This window comes from Oreochromis niloticus, linkage group LG13 (assembly GCF_001858045.2).
Source record: "Oreochromis niloticus isolate F11D_XX linkage group LG13, O_niloticus_UMD_NMBU, whole genome shotgun sequence".
Lineage (NCBI taxonomy): Eukaryota > Metazoa > Chordata > Actinopteri > Cichliformes > Cichlidae > Oreochromis > Oreochromis niloticus.
Genome location: NC_031978.2, coordinates 2687236 through 2706729, shown reverse-complemented (window position 1 = coordinate 2706729; position 19494 = coordinate 2687236). Strand labels below are relative to the sequence as shown.

The 19494-nt window shown below is 43.7% G+C and overlaps 1 protein-coding gene across 1 annotated transcript in view; it reads right to left on the bottom strand.

The window, feature by feature from the left end:
- ubr2 (ubiquitin protein ligase E3 component n-recognin 2) overlaps positions 1–19494 on the bottom strand; it is a 56703-nt gene that overhangs the window by 21162 nt on the left and 16047 nt on the right. Inside the window, 6 exon segments of the mRNA XM_019366778.2 lie at positions 1862–1950; positions 5234–5341; positions 5422–5542; positions 5768–5830; positions 5963–6101; positions 6198–6328. Coding sequence (XP_019222323.1) covers positions 1862–1950; positions 5234–5341; positions 5422–5542; positions 5768–5830; positions 5963–6101; positions 6198–6328 — 651 coding nt within the window.

The following is a 19494-nucleotide window of genomic DNA, read 5'->3' as shown; positions in this document are numbered from 1 at the left end:
ACGATTACAACATCGATCATCGACCTAGGGTGTCCTGCTGCCATGTGCACTTATAGACGACCTTCGAAAGTGGTGTTTGTTATGGACGCACTGGTTTGCACAGAAGTCCAGTAACAGAACACCACTTCAGTTCAGACCAGGCAGGCTGTTCCTCCCAATGACGCCCCTTTAAGTCTTACTGTCAACTGTCCATATGAGCGTTGAGTCTCCAGATGGAGCACCTTGAGCACCCCACACAAAGACTCCCCAACCTGAAGGTGTCTCGTCCACTGGGAAAAACTCCAACATACAGGGTCCAAGATACCCACCTCAACATACTGTCTCTTACCAAAGGCAACTCCAGACTGGGACAGAGTCCAGCACCTCTCTAGGAGACAGGTTCTAGAGCCGAAGCTGTGTGTTGAGGTGAGCCTGACTATATCTAGCCGGTACATCTCAACCTCGCGTACTCCTTCTCCACCAAAGAGGTGTTCTGTGTCCCAAGCACCAGACTCGGGGATCGGTCCGTCAGGATCTCTTGCCATTGGCACACACTGCACCCAACCTCTACGGCACCCCATGGGGATGGTGCAGGCCTACGTTGGGTGTCGGGTGCACCCAGCCGGCGTTCTCCCTCGAGCACACTTCCCAGGCCTGGCTTCAGGACGGGGCCCCAGTAACCGTATCCCAGGCAGGGTAAACTCCCTTGTTGTTAAACTCATAAGGGTCTTTTGAATATCTCTTTGTCTGGTTCCTGACCCAGGACCAATTTGCCATGGGAAACCCTACTAGGAGGCAAAAGGCCCTGAGAACATAGCCCCTGGGTTCCCTAGGACAAACAAACTAGTCCACCACACTAAAATAGCAGTTCATGGAGGGGTTAATGTGAATTATGGCTCTCTTTGACAGAACACACTTTCCAAAGTGAGAAAAACCCCAAATTAATGAGATTTATGGTTTATTTTTGTCAGCGTAACCCTTTTTCTCTGTTGTTTTCATCTGCTACATGAGCATGCAGGCTCTACACCTCAGGGTTGCTCTGCTCTACTTTGTGATGTCTTGCTGTTCTGTGTATTGTGACGTTCTGTTTTGTTGTTTATATGACACTGTTTAGTAAAGTCTGTTTCAATGAACAAAGTTCACTCCAGAGGATCTTTTTGAGTACTTTGATTTTTTTGGATCTAAACATTCAATCGACACATGACTGGCTGGATGAAGTTTTTTATTTTGGCTGTAAACAAGCCAACAAGGTCATGTGGTGAGGTTTCAGGCTGTTGCGCTGAGGAAACAGATGCTGCCAGGGAATCACAGATCATCGAGCTTCTACTAGCATAAACGGCCCCCAGACTATATAAACCTCCACAGCTGTCACAGGTGTTCCGATCAGGTATATACACTCACCAGCCACTTTATTAGGCCTGTTCAACGGCTTGTTAATGCAAATATGTAATCAGGCAATCACAGGGCTTCAGCTCAGTGCATTCAGACATGCAGATATCAGACGAGCTGAAGTTCAAAATGAACATCAGAATAATGAAGGAAAGTGATTTAAGAGCCTTTAAGCGTGGGATGGTTGTTGGTGTTTCAGACTGCTGATATGATGTCATGTTCTCACCAACCATGTCTTGAACATGACAGTGAGTTTGCTGTATAAGGGCCTCCACGGTCAAAGATCTCAGTGCAGCAGAGCTCCTCTGTGCTCAAATGGAACAGAAGTTCTCGTCATGTCGTGTCCACATGGACCAGCCTCTCTGAGTGTTTCCAGCAGCTTACTCAATCTGAGCCGTGAAGAATTAAAGCAGCTCTTAAAGAAAAAGGAGTACCAGTACAAGCAAGGTGTACCTAATGACGTGGATGGCAGGTGTCAGGTATACTGCGTTACCTTGGCAAATTGGATGGCAAAGATCTTCTTGTACTTGAGGTCCATGAGGAGGCTGTTCATAAGTAGCTGGTGATAGATGTTCCTCGCTCCTGCAAACATGACAGATCAGCTGACCTCAACTTGCTCACATTTACTTGCAGCTCATCAACTCGCACACCATGAACAAGCAGATCAAGGAGACTGCTATGCATCCAAAGTACAGCTAGTTAGAGTGCCTGTCAGTCACATTCAGCCCCAATCGAGAGTTTAAGACCACTTGAAAAATGGCCAAAAATCCTATTTTGCATGGTTGAATCTTAACAAGGTTCCAAGTAGAGCTTCAACATGCAGAAATGGGAGTGAGACACAACATGCTTTGAGCATGCAGTTTATTGAAAACAACGCTTAAACTGAAACAGGCTGGTTTACAGCTGATCCAAAGTTTAGGACCACACGTCCAAAAAAAACCTGTGAAACAGAAATCAAAGTTCAGTAACGAGTCGCTCCACCGTTATTGTTGATCACTTCAAAAATTCAGTGCAGCATGCTTGATGCAAGTGTTTCCATGAGGTGAGTGGGAACAGACGGCTGCACGAAGGGCATCTACTGTCTGGAGCTGCTGTCCATTTTTGCAAACTTGCCTTGTAGACTTGTAGTCAAGACCGCCTAAACCAAGACCAAGACAATAACAAGACCAGAGGGTATCGACACCAAGACAAGACCAAGACCAAGACCAAGACAGACCGAGTCAAGACCGAGACAAAGTCGAGACAAGACCAAGACCGAGACCGAGACAAAAAAAGTCTTTAAACTGCAGCCAGATGCTGCCTTGTTTACAGGCGTCAGGCATATTTATGTGTTTTTGCAATGCACTCGCACAGCCCTCCTCACCGCTGTCTACTGTCTCACTCACTTACTGAGAGGACAGACACACGCTCCACTTGACTGTCGCGTTTCTCACCCTCTCTGTTTTTCACATAATGATATTATCCTATATCCTCGCATGTGATTGGCCACAACATGGAGGGATTGGAGCATAGCTGAGCCACTGTGTGAGAGCTGAGCAGCAAAAGGAAATTAAGTGAGGAGCCGGCTCTCGCTCAATGGGAGTCGACTCTTGCCTTGCCGTCCATCCCCAAAGGTTCTCAGCTGGATTTTCATCAGGGGAAGACACAGGATGGTCTAAAAGAGTGATGTTACTCTCCTGGAAGAAGTCCCTTGTCCTGCAGCATTGTGTACTGTAGCGTTGTCCTAGAGCTGGGCGATATAAGATTTTTTCATATCACGATATGTTTTTTTTTTTTCATTTCAGGCGATAACGATATATATCACGATATAAGCCAAATAACTATATTTGTAAGATTTAAATGTGCCGTTGCTCACAAGTTAAATGTGAAATAATCAGCAGCTTGTTCTAATTTAAATATTTATTTCCCATAATAAGTTCAACAGGGTAGATGTACTTAAGGAACATGAGACTTCAGTTTCAGATAAATAAAGGCAAATATTGCAAACTACACAAAAGGCAGCCGCTAAAGCGTTTAAGTTTCAAAATAGAACAAACAAAACAGACTAAATTGTCAATTCCACTTAGAAACAAAATATTAATTCTAAAAATAAATCTTAGTTTGTTTTACAGAAGAACAGACAAAATTGACTAACTTTTGTCAATATCAAATAAACTGAGAACTAAAAGGAAATTCTCAATCTCTCCTTGTTGTATAGCTTAGCTATTACCTCAATTAGCTGCTTGAATCCTTCATTTTCGACCGTGTTTATTGGTAGCATGTCTTTAGCAAGACGGTAAGCTATGGCATTCGTTATGTCACTATGTCTCTTAGCTTTTTTTGTCATATGGTAAGACGCTGGAGAAAGCCGACTCAATTGACTGTTGTTGCTTCGCAGGGATTCTCCTGGTTGTTTTCGATGACGAATTAGCGCTTTTAGTCTACGGAACTTCTCTGGCCCTTCCTTTCAACAAGCTCTCCGGCATTGGAACATCATCTGTGTTGTCTTCGGTAACCTGGTCACCCAAGCTCTCGGTTGATTTTTCTCTAGCGGGCAAACTCATTTTCTCCATTAACCGGCCAGCACGGCGGCTGGCTGCTTCCCAAACAAATACACATGTGCGGCTTGGCACTTGTGCTGTTCGTAACAAGTCACGTGACATGACGCTGCGGCTGTGATTGGTTCGGCTATGCGCTACTTAATTTGGATTGGCTGTTCTTTTCTTTTTTTAAGACAGGAAGAGAGAGAGATGAGGCCTATCGCAATAGTTTCATTTTTCTATCGAGAAAAAGTTATTTCGCAATACATATCGTTATCGTTCTATCGCCCAGCTCTACGTTGTCCTGTTGATAAACCCAGTGGTTACCACACAGACGAGGGCCCTCAGTCATGAGGGATGCTCTCTGCAACATCTGGACATGGCCAGCAGCCGTTTGACGTCCCTGCACCTCCTGAAGCTCCACTGTTCCACTGAAGGAAAAAGCAGCCCAGACCATTATGACACTTCAGGTGGGATCTGCTTATCATGCCAGTAACGCTGGAAACCATCAGGACCATTAAAGTTACATTTGTTCTCATCAAAAAAATCAAACTTTTTCTTCCACCTTTCAATGTCCCATGTTTGGTCCGAACGGTCAGTTCTGTGGCGTTCAAGGAGACGAGGCCTTTGAAGACGTGTTTTGAGGCCGTCTGATGGTTATGGGGCTGCAGTCGGCACCAGGAACGGCCTTAATTTGGGTCGAGGGTCATCCAGTGTCTCGACGAACAGCCAAATGGATCCTCCGGCTCAGTGCTGATGACATTTGTTTGGGTCTTCCACTTGACTTTTGTTCCATAACCCTCAGGATCATTTGAGGAATTCCAAATAACTGTCTCACTGCGTCCCACCTCAGCAGTGATGGCGTGCTGTGAGAGACCCTGCTTATGCAGTTCAACAACCCGACCGCGTTCAAAAAGGAAACGTTTGTTAGCGTTTGCCATCAGAACGTCATGACAGTGTGACTACCTGACAGGAAATGACAATGAATCCACATTTATGCCCAGATTTGTCCTTTTAAAGGCATGCGGCCCGAAACTTTGGATCAGCTGTAAAACAGCCTGTTTCAGTTTAAGCGTTGTTTTTAATAAACTGCATGCTTAAATGTTTTGTCTCACTCCCATTACTGCATGTTAAAGCTTTAATTGGAACCTGGTCAAGATCCAACCATGCAAAATATGACTTTTGGCCATTTTTCAAGTGGTCTTAAACATTTGATTGGGACTGTATCTCTGCTGTGTGCCTTTGAAGGACCAACCCACAGATAAACACAAACTGTTTCACACCTGTTGGCGTCACGACCGTGGCCGTTCGAGCGCCATATGACTAGCAGCGGTACGTGCAGTTACCTTTCCACATCTTGGAGTCGTTGAGCATCAGTCGGTCGACAAGTGAGGAGTTCTCTCCCTCTGGACCTTTCTGCAGTCCCACCTGACACAGGATCCTCCTCAGGCCATCTAAAACACAGTCCACAGTCACCACATGCAGCAGCAGGGACACACAAAGAGGAACTGTGGGTAATGAAGTCCACACGTACCAGAGTACTGAATGATCTGACCCAGCCAGCTCAGAGCCTTCAGAGCAAAACACTGATGAGCAACGACAGACGAGTGCATCACCTGAACCCGGAGAGGCTTTGACTGACGGCTGGTGTTTCTCTGAGGGGATAGGAAAGGAGGAGGAGCAGAGGAGGAGGTGATGGTGGTGTAGGAAGAGGAGGTGGTGAGACATTCTTTGTTTTCTTAAATTGTTGTGATGAGTAAAACCAGAAGGCAGTGACTGTAAACAAGTACGACATTCAGCGTCCCTGAAGCAGGCGCCGTCAGCACCCCCCCGCATCAGTTCAAGACTTCCTGTCATTTATCAAACTTGGAAACACTCACCACGATCACGGACTTGGCCTGTTCACAGAACTGGAAGTCTCCATACCGAACTGACTTCCTGCCCTGTGCACGCGCACACACAAAACAGATTCTTAGAATAATCACCAGAACATGAAAAACAGGAAGCTCCTCGTCACATTTCTGAGTTCCTATAAGCTTGTTACTGTGTGTGTGTGCGTGTGTGTGTGTACTGACGTCTCGGTCCACGGTAGTGGCAAAGCTCACGGCCTCCTTCTGGCTGCAGCTGACAGCTTTCTGCAGCGTGTAGATCACCTGCTCGTACGTGTGCACTTCATCATTGAACAGCATGCAGTAGTAGGTGTCCTCTCTCTCCCTGCGCACGCGCACACACACACACACACACAGTGTGAACGCTGCAGTGTGACGCGTTTACTGTGACGTGTCTCAGGTAAAGGTAGAGTGAGCCTACGGTGGCTGCAGTCCTGCAGGCAGCAGGTCCTCGTGCTCCCAGGTTAGCAGGTCGACGGCATACTTCAGGATGATGAAAAAGACACTGAACGCACGGCCGACCATGTCAGTGGGTAGATGAGCTACGGGGTCCTGGAAGGACAAACAGCACAGAGTCAGCACTCTGAGAGACGGGGTTACCATCCTAAGCCAGCTCAGTTTACACCAGCCTCTAATCAGTCTCTCACACTCAAACCACAGCTGTGAAGTATGTCTGTGAAGGTTCTCAATCATCTAGGTCATCGTAGTCTAAGGAGCTTGGAAAGAAAAAGGCATCTGGACTTCTTTAAGTTGCTTGAAGACGTTTTACCTCTCATCCGAGAAGCTTGTTCAGCTCTAGGGTCAAATGGTTTTTCTTTCCAAGCTCCTTAGACCACAGCTGTGAAGATCCTTCTTCCCTCCATCCAGCACCGAGTAAAATGACCCACGATTACTGCCACTCAAAAATGAAAGCCGACTGCACACGTGGCAAGCTGACCGACCTGCTGTACGACTCGTGCTGTCCTACAGAGGAAACACTTCACAATCCAAACTACAGGATCCAGGGAACGGAGGAAATATTTGCATGGCTGCTTTTATATTCTCTGAAAAGACGCTTAGGAACCTCCTGAAATAGGAACCTCCTTTTAATGTTTTAGACGGGGATCTCTCAGAGGACAGCTTATTGGTGCTCAGGTTCTCCTGAAAGTAAATAAGTAAGTAAAATTTAATTTATATAGTACCTTTCAAGATAAAATCACAAAGTGCTTCACAGAAGCTAAAACAAAAATCAACCAAAAGCAAGTTTAAAAAGATGAGTTTTTAGCTGTTTTATAAAAGCAACCACTGAGTCCACAGATCTCAGGCTCAAAGGGACAAAGTTCCACAGTCTGGGGGCCACAGTTACAAAAGCTCTGTCGCCTTTTGTTTTCAGCCTCGTGTGTTGAACAACCAGCAAGCCCTGATCACATGACCTCAGGGACCTGCTGAGAATGTATGGATGTAAAAGATCACTGATATATGTTGGTGCTTGTCCATGCAGAGCCCTGAAAGTCAATGTCAAAACCTTAAAGTGGATTCTGAATTTAATAGGGAGCCAGTGCAGCTGAATCAGTAGGGATGTGACATGGGAGTACTTGGAAGGCTTGCTCAGAAGCTTTGCAGCAGCGCTCTGAGCACCCTGCAGACGTTCCAAAGAGGCTTTACATAAACAGGTGAACAAGGAATTACAATAATCCAAATGAGATGAGACAAATGCATGAATGATCATTTCCAGTTCAGGGCGTGACTCAATGGAACTCCGCTTAGCAATGTTTCTCAAGTGATAAAAACAGGAGCGGACCAGAGATTTAACATGAGTGTCCAGCGTCAGAGCTGGTCAAAAGTTACATCAAGGTTCCTGATAGGTTTGGCAAATGAGGCAAGAGGGCCTAAATTTTCCACTACCAAGGGCACAAATTTATCAGTAGCACAAACAAGGACTTCAGTTTTCTCCTTCTTAAGTTGAAGAAAATTATCAGCCATCCAACCTCTCATGGAGTCTATGCACCTATGCAAGATCTGTAGTTTGGAAACATCATGTGGCTTAAAAGAGATACACAACTGAATATCATCTGCATAGCAGTAATACAAAATGTCCTTAAGTATCACTTAAAAGTGCTTACCATGTCCTGAAGAGAGAGTATATACAACAAAAACAATAAGGGTCCCAACACAGAACCTTGTGGCACACCATAGGCAAGAGAAGTGGAGGAGGACCTGAACTTAGAGCTAGCCACAGAGAAGGATCGTTCACACAAATAAGATTTGAACCAGTCCAAAGCAGACCCTGATATACCCACCCAGCGTCTCAGCCTATTTAACAAAATGTTAACAAATGATGGTTGACGGTATCAAAGGCAGAGGTCAGGTCCAACATCAGCAAGACATCAAAAAAATCACTGGACACTCTAAGAAGTGCAGTTTCAGTAGAGTGAGCTCTACGAAAGCCAGATTGGAATTTATCGGGAATGTTGTATTCATCTAAGACAGCTGTGAGCTGCTTAGCAACAACCTTTTCTAAAATCTTAGCAATGAATGGTAGTTTTAAATTTGGTCTACAACTGCTAAGCAGAGAAGCGTCAAGCTTGGGTTTTTTTTAAACAGTGGGTGAATGACAGCATTCTTACAATAACCAGGGACCTGACCAGAAACCAATGAGGTATTGATAATTGTAAGCACACAGGGACCCATAGACTGAAAGACATTTTTAAACAAAGATCCAGGTAAAATATCAAGAAAGCAGGAGGATGCTTTCACTGAATCAACTAACTTGACCAGCTCTGGTAAGGACACAGGTAAAAATCTTTCTAAAATAACAGGCCTAGCTTGAGTTGAAGCTGACAACAGAGACACAGAAGGAGAGATATTGTTCCTCACATTACTGACCTTTTCAACAAAGAAAAACAAAGACACTAGGTCTGAGAAATAGGCAGCCCTCGCATCTCGAACTGAACAGTTAAAAGAAACTAAAAGTCCTTTAAATGAAGGAGATGGACATGCAAACGGTTTTCCTCCATAAACGTTCAACCTTATGGCAGCAACGCTTTAAACAGCGAATGCTGTTATTTATCCAGGGGGACGAATTTGAAACCGGAGCTAGTCTAGTTTTAACAGGAGAAACATTGTCTAAAATAGAGAGACAGTGATTATTAAAAACATCTGTTAATAAATCAACATTGTTATAGGAAGGTAAAACTAAATTAAAAACATCAGAAAATTTGGCAGCAGTAGAGGAATTTAAGATGCGAGAGCTAACCAATGTCGAACAGGAGAGAGGGACAGATGGAAAGACAAGTTAAAGAATACAGTGATGGTCCGAAATAAAAATGTCCTCAGAACTAATAAAATCAATAGTTAATCCTAAGGTAAAAACAAGGTCCAGTGTGTGTCCTTTGGTGTGAGTGGGACCAGATACATGCTGTGTAAAATGAAAAGAATCCATGACGCTAAGGAAACCTCTGGCAAAGAGGTCAGAGTCATCGTCAATGTGTATATTAAAATCCCCGACGATAACCAGTCTGACAGCTTCAAGGTGGAGGATAAAAAGTCACTGAACTCCTTTAAAAACTGACCATTTAGACCAGGTGGACGATACACTAGAGCACAGTAACACGGATCTTTATCTTCAGTTTTAATCAGCTGTAATTCAAATGATGAAAAATGTCGGACCATTACTGAGTGACAGTGAAACCGACTTCCAAACACCGCAGCGACACCTCCTCCTCGACCGGACGTCCGAGGCTGGCTGATGAAGGAGTACCAGCCTGGGCAAAATTCGATGAAAGATGAGTAGTCACCATCGCGCTGCCAGGTTTCAGTTAGAAACAAGACATCCATTTTTTTTTTTTATTGGAAAGAAGAAAATCATTCAACAAGAACGTTTTATTTGTCATTGATCGGGCATTAAAGAGCGCCATGCTCAGCGAAGTAGAAGTTGAATCATTAACAGAAATGGCCCAAATTAGGGGACGTAAACACTGAGGGTTCGATCCGCGACGCTCGTAAATTCCACTCACTGCGGGGACAGAAGGCCAAACAACCAAAGAGTTTGGATAAACACTCCTGAGGTAGGACAGTCTCATAGGTCCAGGCCCTACATAATTAAGCAGGGACAAGGAAGAAAAATTCCCCTCTGTACAAACTGTCTGACCACAGGTGACTCAGCGTCGCTTACCAGCTAATCCTCGCTTCACCTGAACACCTGCTCTCTGGAAAATGAACTGAACATTAAACTGAGAATAATCAAATGGACTGAAACATGCAGAAAAGTTTAAATACATCAAACTGATGATCGAGGTCAAAGGAGCGACTCACGTTCAGGCTGAGCACCGTGGGGGTCACAGACAGTCACAGACAGATGGGGTCATGTCATCAGCTCTGCTCAATTTGCTTGTTTTTCTAATGCTGTTCACGGCAGGAAGGTTTTTACTTAACAATAATTTAATAAAAATTAAGTTAGACCGACAGACAGAGTCACAGATGGTTAAGGTGCTAACATACCGTCCACCATGCCGTCATCACACAGAGGCAGCCGTTTGTACCTGCTGTCACGGCACAAAAAGCCACTGCGGTGTTCTTCTAAACGAAACGTGTCGCCACGCCGACAATATGACGTCACACGCACTGATGACGAGGAGAACAAGTCAAGACCGGAAGCCAAGAGTTTGTTGAGTGTTTTTAGTTGCAAACATCACCCTCCTATGTGTCAGTGTGTCTGTCTCTGCAGGAGTATCATTAGGATGGTGGGAAGAACCAGCATGACTGTAGACTCGAGACAGAGTCAGAGACAGAGAGTCACAGAAGGAGTCAGAGTCACAGACAAGAGTCACAGACAAGAGACACAGAGTAAGAGACAGAGAGTCACAGACAGAGAGACACAGACAGACAGTGAAAGACAGAGAGTCAAAGACAGAGTCACAAACAAAAGTCACAGACAGCAAGTCTGTGACTTTGCCAAAACAATGTGGGACTCTGTAGTTTTCTCTGGTCCCCTCCCCAATCAGACCAGGAGTGACATGTTTAGCTGCATGTTCTCCTTAAATTGCTGGCTGTCTGAGTGGTGTCCCAGAAACGATGTGGGCTTCATAGATAATTGGCAAACCTAGAGGAAACCTGGTCTTGTTAGGAGAGACGGCATCCATCCCACTTTGGATGGAGCAGCTCTCATTTCTAGAAATATGGACCAATTTATTAAACCCCCCAAAATATGACTATCCAGAGTTGGGACCAGGAAGCAGAGTTGCAGTCTTACACGCCTCTCTGCAGCTTCTCTCCTCCTGCTACCCCCCCAAAAACCCATCTCCATAGAGACTGTGACAGCTCCCAAACAGACAAAAAACAAACTACAAACCAGCAATAAACAACTTAAACATAAAAAAAATCACAAAGAAAGAACAATACAGTATCCACATCTGAACCAAAGAGTAAAACAGTGAAATGTGGATTATTAAATATTAGGTCTCTCTCCTCCAAGTCTCTGTTAGTACATGACTTAATAATTGATCAACAAATCGATTTACTCTGCCTTACGGAAACCTGGTTGCAGCAGGATGAGTATGTTAGTTTAAATGAATCAACACCCCTGAGTCATTCTAACTACCAGAAACTAGAGATGGCACGATACCACTTTTTTTGTGTCCGATACCGATATCATAAATTTGGATATCTGCCGATACCGATATGAATCCAATATAGTGTGTTTTTTAATCAATAAAATTGTTTTTTTTTATATCTTGCTGCTTTTTTGTATAAGTTCATACTCAAGTTAAAAACAAAACAAAACACTAAAGCTATTCTGTTATACCTGTATGCATAAAATACACTGCACCCAAAATATTTCATAGTTCAGCAACACTGATCAATCTAATAAACTTGAACCTACTCCATCCTTCCTATTCTGGTATTTTAAAGAGCAAGCAACCTAACTAATAGGGTTCTAAAATTCCCAGCAAAAAAACAAAAAAAAAACACAAAACCCCCCCACCCTCCACCTCATGATGCTTAATCGATGTAATCAACTTTAATTTGATGCAGTGTGAAAGAAAAATGCACAGAAATAAATTATTTTTCAAGAATAATTAAACAGACTCAACATCTTTCTTCAACAGAATTGCAGACTGCACAGATGGTACCTTCCCAAAGGAAAAAGTACTATAGCTTACTAGGGTATATTAGACTTAACAGTTACTATATACAGTAATGTCTTGATGCATTCTCAATCATCCAGCAAAGTAAATCTCCAAAAGTTGAATCTGTTCATCTGGACGTAGCGTTTTGTGGGAGAAACGTTTCGTCACTCATCCAAGTGACTTCTTCAGTCTCAGCTGACTGCAGGTTTTAATCTTATAAACAGTACATTTGCATAATGACTAAAACCAGCCCACTGAAGGAACAATGGGCTGGGAGGTCAGTTCCTTAATCATAATTATGCAAATTCCCATGACCATTGATCAACAATCAGTGACCAAAACCCACTGATCAAAGAACACTGATCAATGGCCATGAGTCCCATTCACAGAGAGTTGGGGAATGGCTGCAATCACAGCATTGTAAGATGGTGACAGATGTACCCTTAGGCCCCCAGAGGAAGGCACTCACATCACTTAGTGATGACAACAACATTATCATCCTTCCGGCAGACAAGGGTAGGTGCACAGTATTGCTTAACCAGAAAGACTGTCATGAGAAGATTTTGTCAGTTTCATCACTCAGTGATGAAAATACTTATGAGCCCCTGAAACGAGACCCAGGAAGTGGCTACAGGAAGAGGGTCATAGACTGTCTGAAGCAGTTAGAACAAGACAAGGCTATCGACCGGACCTCATACCACAGGCTGTACCCAGGAGAGTCTACACCAAGTCTGTATTCAAAGGAGTTTGCAAAGAAAAGCGTCTGGACTTCTTTGAGTTGCTTGAAGACGTTTCACCTCTCATCCGAGAAGCTTCTTCAGTTCTAAGGTCAAATGGCCGAGAGTCCCAGATTTAAACCCAGTGGGAGTATCCCCCAAGGAGGGACAAAGGACCCCTGGTGATCCTCTAATCACATGTGCCAAGGTGTGAAAGCGGGTGTGGGACCTAATCAGCCAGGGTTTCGGTCCCACACCCGCTTTCACACCTTGGCACATGTGATTAGAGGATCACCAGGGGGTCCTTTGTCCCTCCTTGGGGGGATACTCCCACTGGGTTTAAATCTGGGACTCTCTGCCATTTGACCTTAGAACTGAAGAAGCTTCTCGGATGAGAGGTGAAACGTCTTCAAGCAACTCAAAGAAGTCCAGACGCTTTTCTTTGCAAACTCCTTTGACTACGATGACCTGGATGACTGAGAACCTTCACAGACACCAAGTCTGTATGGTTTACCGAAAATACATAAGCAGGGTGCACCTTTAAGACCAATTGTCTGCATGATCAACTCGGTCACCTATAACATCTCCAAGTTTCTGGCTTCGATCCTCAACCCGCTGGTGGGCAGCTCTGAACACCACATCCAGAACACCCTGGATTTTGTTGAGAAGGTGAGAGATGTCATTATGGAGGCAGATGAAACCATGGTCTCGTATGACGTTACATCTCTCTTCACTTGCATCCCAGTCACGGAAGCGTAGGAGGTAGTCCGTAAGAGATTACAGGATGACACCAACCTCAGCAACAGGACCACTCTCAGCATCGACCAAGTGTGTTTGCTTTTGGAACTGTGTCTTCATTCCACCTACTTCACATACAAGGGTCAGTTCTACAGGCAGAAACATGGGTGTGCCATGGGCTCCCCAGTTTCACCCATCGTGGCCAATTTGTACATGGAAGAAGTGGAAAAGAGGGCGTTGCTATCCTACCCTGGAACACCACCAAGCCATTGGTTCAGATATGTGGATGACACCTGGGTGAAAATCAAATCTCAGGATGTACTACATTTCACGGATCACATTAACTCGGTGGACCAACACATCAAATTCACCAGGGAGGATATGAAAAGTGGCAGGTTAGCCTTCTTAGACTGTGAGATTTCCATCAGTAATGGGGGACATCTAAAAGCTGACGTGTACCGTAAACCTACACATACGGATCAGTCTTTAAGGTTTGACTCTCATCATCCACTGGAGCACAAACTGGGTGTCATCAGGACGCTACAACACAGAGCGAACACCATCCCCACTGACACAGCAGCCAGGGAGGCAGAAGAACAGCACATCAAGAAGGCCCTGAGTAAATGTGGTTATCCCAGCTGGACTTTTGTCAAAGCTGGGAAGGCACCTAAAGAAAGCTCCAGCCGATCCAGGAGAGAAGGACAACCGCTGCCCAGGCGAAAACCTGTAGTGATCCCATATGTGTCAGGAGTATCAGAGCAGTTGAGACGCATTTTTTCTAAACACTGGGTCTCTGTGGCTTTTAAACCCCAAAATACGCTGCGCCAAAAACTGGTCCACCCCAAGGATCGGGTCCCCCGACACAAACAGAGTAACATAGTGTACGCTGTTAAGTGCCAGGAGGATTGCCAGGATTTATACATCGGGGAAACCAAACAACCTCTAGCGAAGCGGATGGCACAACACAGAAGAGCAACCTCATCAGGCCAGGACTCTGCAGTTTATTTACACCTACAGGCCAGTGGACACTCTTTCAATGATGAGGATGTACACATCCTGGACAGGGAGGAACGCTGGTTTGAGCGCGGAGTCAAGGAGGCCATTTACGTGAAAAGGGAAAGACCATCTCTGAATCGAGGAGGGGGCCTAAGGGTACATCTGTCACCATCTTACAATGCTGTGATTGCAGCCATTCCCCAACTCTCTGTGAATGGGACTCATGGCCATTGATCAGTGTTCTTTGATCAGTGGGTTTTGGTCAGTGATTGTTGATCAATGGTCATGGGAATTTGCATAATTATGATTAAGGAACTGACCTCACAGCCCATTGTTCCTTCAGTGGGCTGGTTTCAGTCATTATGCAAATGTACTGTTTATAAGATTGAAACCTGCAGTCAGCTGAGACTGAAGAAGTCACTTGGATGAGTGACGAAACGTTTCTCCCACAAAACGCTACGTCCAGATGAACAGAATCAACTTTTGGATATATACAGTAATGGACTTCTATACATTTTACATCAGATTAAAACTTTGGGTGTAAGATTCAGATAATTATTTATTAAAAGCTAGACATTTTAAATGAGAATAAGAAAGAAAAGTATGTCTTTGTGCCCCCTTTTCCCTGTTCATGCCCTATCGGCCCCCCTGGCTAAACTTTGCTAGATCCGCCCCTGCACAGTTACCAGCCGTCAGCTACGTAGAAAAGGATCCTGGTGTAGAAAGTAATATTAAATAAATTCTAACAACAGCTTATCAAGCGTAAATGTGCTGCTGTTGTTCAGTCGCTGGTTTCCTCTTTCTGGTGCAAAGTGGGCCAAAAACAAAGAAGAGAGACGGACTCGCAACAGAAAAGCCGATCAGCTGATCATTGATCAGTTTCATGATTGAAGCAGCAGCAGGAGAGGGAGAGGCAGTCGCTCCATATATCGGTTGTTAAGCTTAACGCGGGAACGCTTTACAAACATTCAGAGATGAACTTACACACTTGCTTTACTTCTCTCTGGGATAACTTCCTCGGAGATGAAATGCCGGATTGCTAGCGAGGCTACAAATACACACAGCCGCTCTATCATGTAACCACACTGCTCCAACGTGCTACGGTTATGAGCTGAGTTACGCCGTGTCGCAAGTTTTTTGAGGTGCTTTTTTGATATTTAATGGATTGGATTACATTTTTTTATTTCCCTCCGATATCCGATCCAGTAATTTAGGTCAGTATCGGACCGATACCGATACGTAATATCGGATCGGTCCAGCACTACCAGAAACCTCGAAGCACAGGCCGAGGGGGCGGTGTGGCAGCAATTTTTCACACCAGCCTATTAATCAACGAAAGACCAAGACAGACTTTTAATTCATTTGAAAGCCTGATGCTTAGCCTCGTCCACCCCAGCTGTAAAACTCAGAAACCAGTCTTACTTGTTATCATCTATCGTCCACCTGGGCCTTACACAGAGTTTCTCTCTGATTTCTCAGACTTTTTATCTGATTTAGTGCTCAGCTCAGATAAAATAATTATTGCGGTTGATTTTAACATCCATGTAGATGCTAAAAATGACAGCTTCAACATCGCATTTAATCTGTTATTAGACTTAATTGGCTTTTCTCAAAATGTAAAAGAACCCACCCACCACTTTAATCACACTCTAGATCTTGTTTTAACATATGGCATAGAAACTGAACATTTAACAGTGTTTCCTGAAAACCCTCTGCTGTCTGATCATTTCCTGATAACATTTACAATAATTGATTACACAGCAGTGGAGAGTAGACTTTATCACAGTAGATGTTAGACCTGGGCGATAAAACGATAACGATATGTAGTGCGAAATAACTTTTTCTCGATAGAAAAATTAAACTATTGCGATAGACCTCATCTCTCTTGTCCTCTTAAAAAAAAAAAAAAAAGAACAGCCAATCCAAATTAAGTAGCGCAGAGCCGAACCAATCACAGCTGCAGCGTCACGTCACATGACTTGTTACGTACAGCACAAGCGCCAAGGCGCACATGTGTATTTGTTTTTGCAGCCGGGCCGCCCAGGTAATGAAGGAAATGAGTTTGCCGACTACAGAAAAATCAACCCAGAGCGTGAGCGAAGGTTACCGAAGAAAAAACAGATGATGGTTCCAATGCTGAAGAGATTGTCAAACGGAAGGGCCACAGAAGTTCCGTAGTGTGAAGGTATTTCGGCTATTTCAAGTCTGACAAAAAACAGAGTACGCGCACTGTAAATTGTGCCGAAAGCAAGTCTGGATATACAATAAAGCGGTGCATGCTCAATCTCTGACTGAAAGCGCTAATTCGTCATTCGGCTTTTGTCAGACTAAAGTAACTGTTAAAACTGTTTGAAAAGCTAAGCTATACAACAAGGAGAGATTGATGCTACGTCCACACGTACCCGGGTATTTTTGAAAACGCAGATTTTTCTATGCGTTTGCACCTTTCGTCCACACGTAAACGGCGTTTTCAGTCACTGAAAACGGAGATTTCTAAAAACGCCTGCCAGGGTGGAGATTTTCGAAAACTCCGTTTTTGCATTTACGTGTGGACAAGAAAAACAGAGAAAACGCAGCGTCAAAGGTGTGCGCCTTTTTTGACGTCACACTGTGCGCCACGTTATTGTTTCGGTGAAATGACTTTCTACAATACTGTTACTGTTAATTGTACTCTCTGCAGTGTTTAAATGCTTACATATACACACATAGTTACTGTCCCTCCACACATACGACTCGGTTCTGCTTCTATGCCCCATCTTTGTTTATTATTTCCTACCGAGGCTTCTAGACTTCTGATTGGCCAACATTTCTACACGGTTAGGAATATATCGCCACCTGTTGCTTTGGCATGTTCCTAGCAGCGTTTTCCTTCATTTCTGCGTTTACGTGTGGACGGGATTATTTTTTAAAACGAAAACGGAAAATCTCCGTTTTCAAAAATACCCGTGTACGTGTGGACGTAGCCTGAGAATTTCCTTTTAGTTCTCAGTTTATTTGATATTGACAAAAGTTAGTCAATTTTGTCTGTTCTTCTGTAAAACAAACTAAGATTTATTTTTAGAATTAAAATTTTGTTTCTAAGTGGAATTGACAATTTAGTAGTCTGTTTTGTTTGTTCTATTTTGAAACTTAAACGCTTTAGCGGCTGCCTTTTGTGTAGTTTACAATATTTGCCTTTATCTGAAACTGAAGTCTCATGTTCCTTAAGTACATCTACCCTGTTGAACTTATTATGGGAAATAAATATTTTAATTAAAACAAGCTGCTAATTATTTCACATTTTACTTGTGAGCAATGGCACATTTAAATCTTACAAATATAGTTATTTGGCTTATATCGTGATATATATCGTTATCGCCTGAAATGAAAAAAACATATCGTGATATGAAAAAATCTTATATCGCCCAGCTCTAGTAGATGTCTTTCTGAAAGTGCTGTAACTAGGGCTGCCACGATTAGTCGACTAGTCACGATTACGTCGACTAATTTAATAGTCGACGCATCGTTTGAAGCTTCGTAAGATACCAAAAGACACAGGAATAAGTAGTAGGATTTAAGAGTGTAATAACGGACTGAAACAGAAGATGGCAGCACTGCATGTACAAGGATGCCATGTTAAACCCCGAAGAAGAAGAAGCTGTGTCCCAGAATTCATAGCGCGGCCCAGCTTAGTTTCCAACAATGGCGGCAGCTAATTAGTTTTAATATTACTCTTATTATTCTTTCTGGGTCACAAAATAAACGTTCAACATATTTTCAGGCGAGAATGTAGCTGTAAACTTCAAATATCTGCTCAGTTTATCAAGACATCACATATTTTTAAAAGCGCTCCGACGTTTTCGGAGACGTCTGTTACCCACCAGCTCGATAGCTAGTTGGGGTTCAAGGCTCACTAGAGACGGTGAGAACACCGGACTCCCGGCAAATCATTTTCAAACCCACCGCCGTCTTTCGCTACTCAGGTTAAACATGATATATAAGTCACTTAAATAACTTAAAAATGTTATTGTTTGGCTTTTTTTAGTATTTTATTTGTTCCTGAGTAAATCGGTTTGGCTGAGATTAAAGTTATAGTTTTTACACAGCTGAATAAACGTCAAGCAGACAACTGATTATCAGAAGTGTGAGATGCTCGAGAATATGCTCCGGTGTCCTGTTATATTTTAGATAGCAAGGAGCAGATGGCTGTGTTTATTAAACTTCACCGAAACAATCTGCAAATTTCATTAAAATTTAATAAACCATCATCTTGTCTTTATTTTTAGTTAGCACCTTAAACACTTAAAGCTGTAAGCTAATGATTAGGGATGGGTATCGTTTAGGTTTTATCCGATACCGGTGCCAAACCAGTACTTTTGAAACGGTGCCGGTGCTTAAACGGTGCTCAAAGAATGGAGAACACAATATTGGTCCAAAAACCTCTCACGTTTAACTGTTTTCCACTTTTTCTTTGGTCATTTTAGCCTTTTTGGCCAGGGTGAAGGGAGTATCTGCCATCAAACAAGAAGACAGCCGCATGTAACTACGACGGTGTTTGCTAGTTCACCTTACATGCATTAATGTAATAATGTGGTTAGCCTACTCAACGTAAATTACACACGAACAACATGAAGCTACTCACGCAGAGGGGAACGACTGCTGCAGCCATCATCATCATCAGTCATCATTTCTGCTACACTGGCAGGGCTAGGGGCCAGGACTCTCCTCTTTGGGTTCTTGGGGGATGTTGCTAACTCCGGGTCCGATAACAGGCACCACACCCGCAGTAGATGTGCACGGTGTGAGGTCTCGCAGCAAGCTATCAAACACGGTGCATTTCTCGGCTTTAAAAAAAACCCCGCTATGCGTCGCCAGGTGTTTCATCAGATTCGAGGTGTTACCTCCTTTGACAGTATCACAGTATCAGCTTAAAGCACTTGTTGCAGGCTGCTGAGTTTGCATCTTTTGCTGTGAAGTACAGCCAGACTTTTGACCGCTTCACCTTGGGCATTTTTAATCTGTAGCTCTGCTCTAAAAGAACGTACGTACCTGGCCCTGCTTACTATCCTTGGAAATGTAAAATGATTGGCTAGAATTGGCTCAGGAAAAAAAAAACACCGAAATATGCACTGCTTTTCGGTCTGGTTACTACCGTTTATGTCAGAACCAGTGCCATCATGGC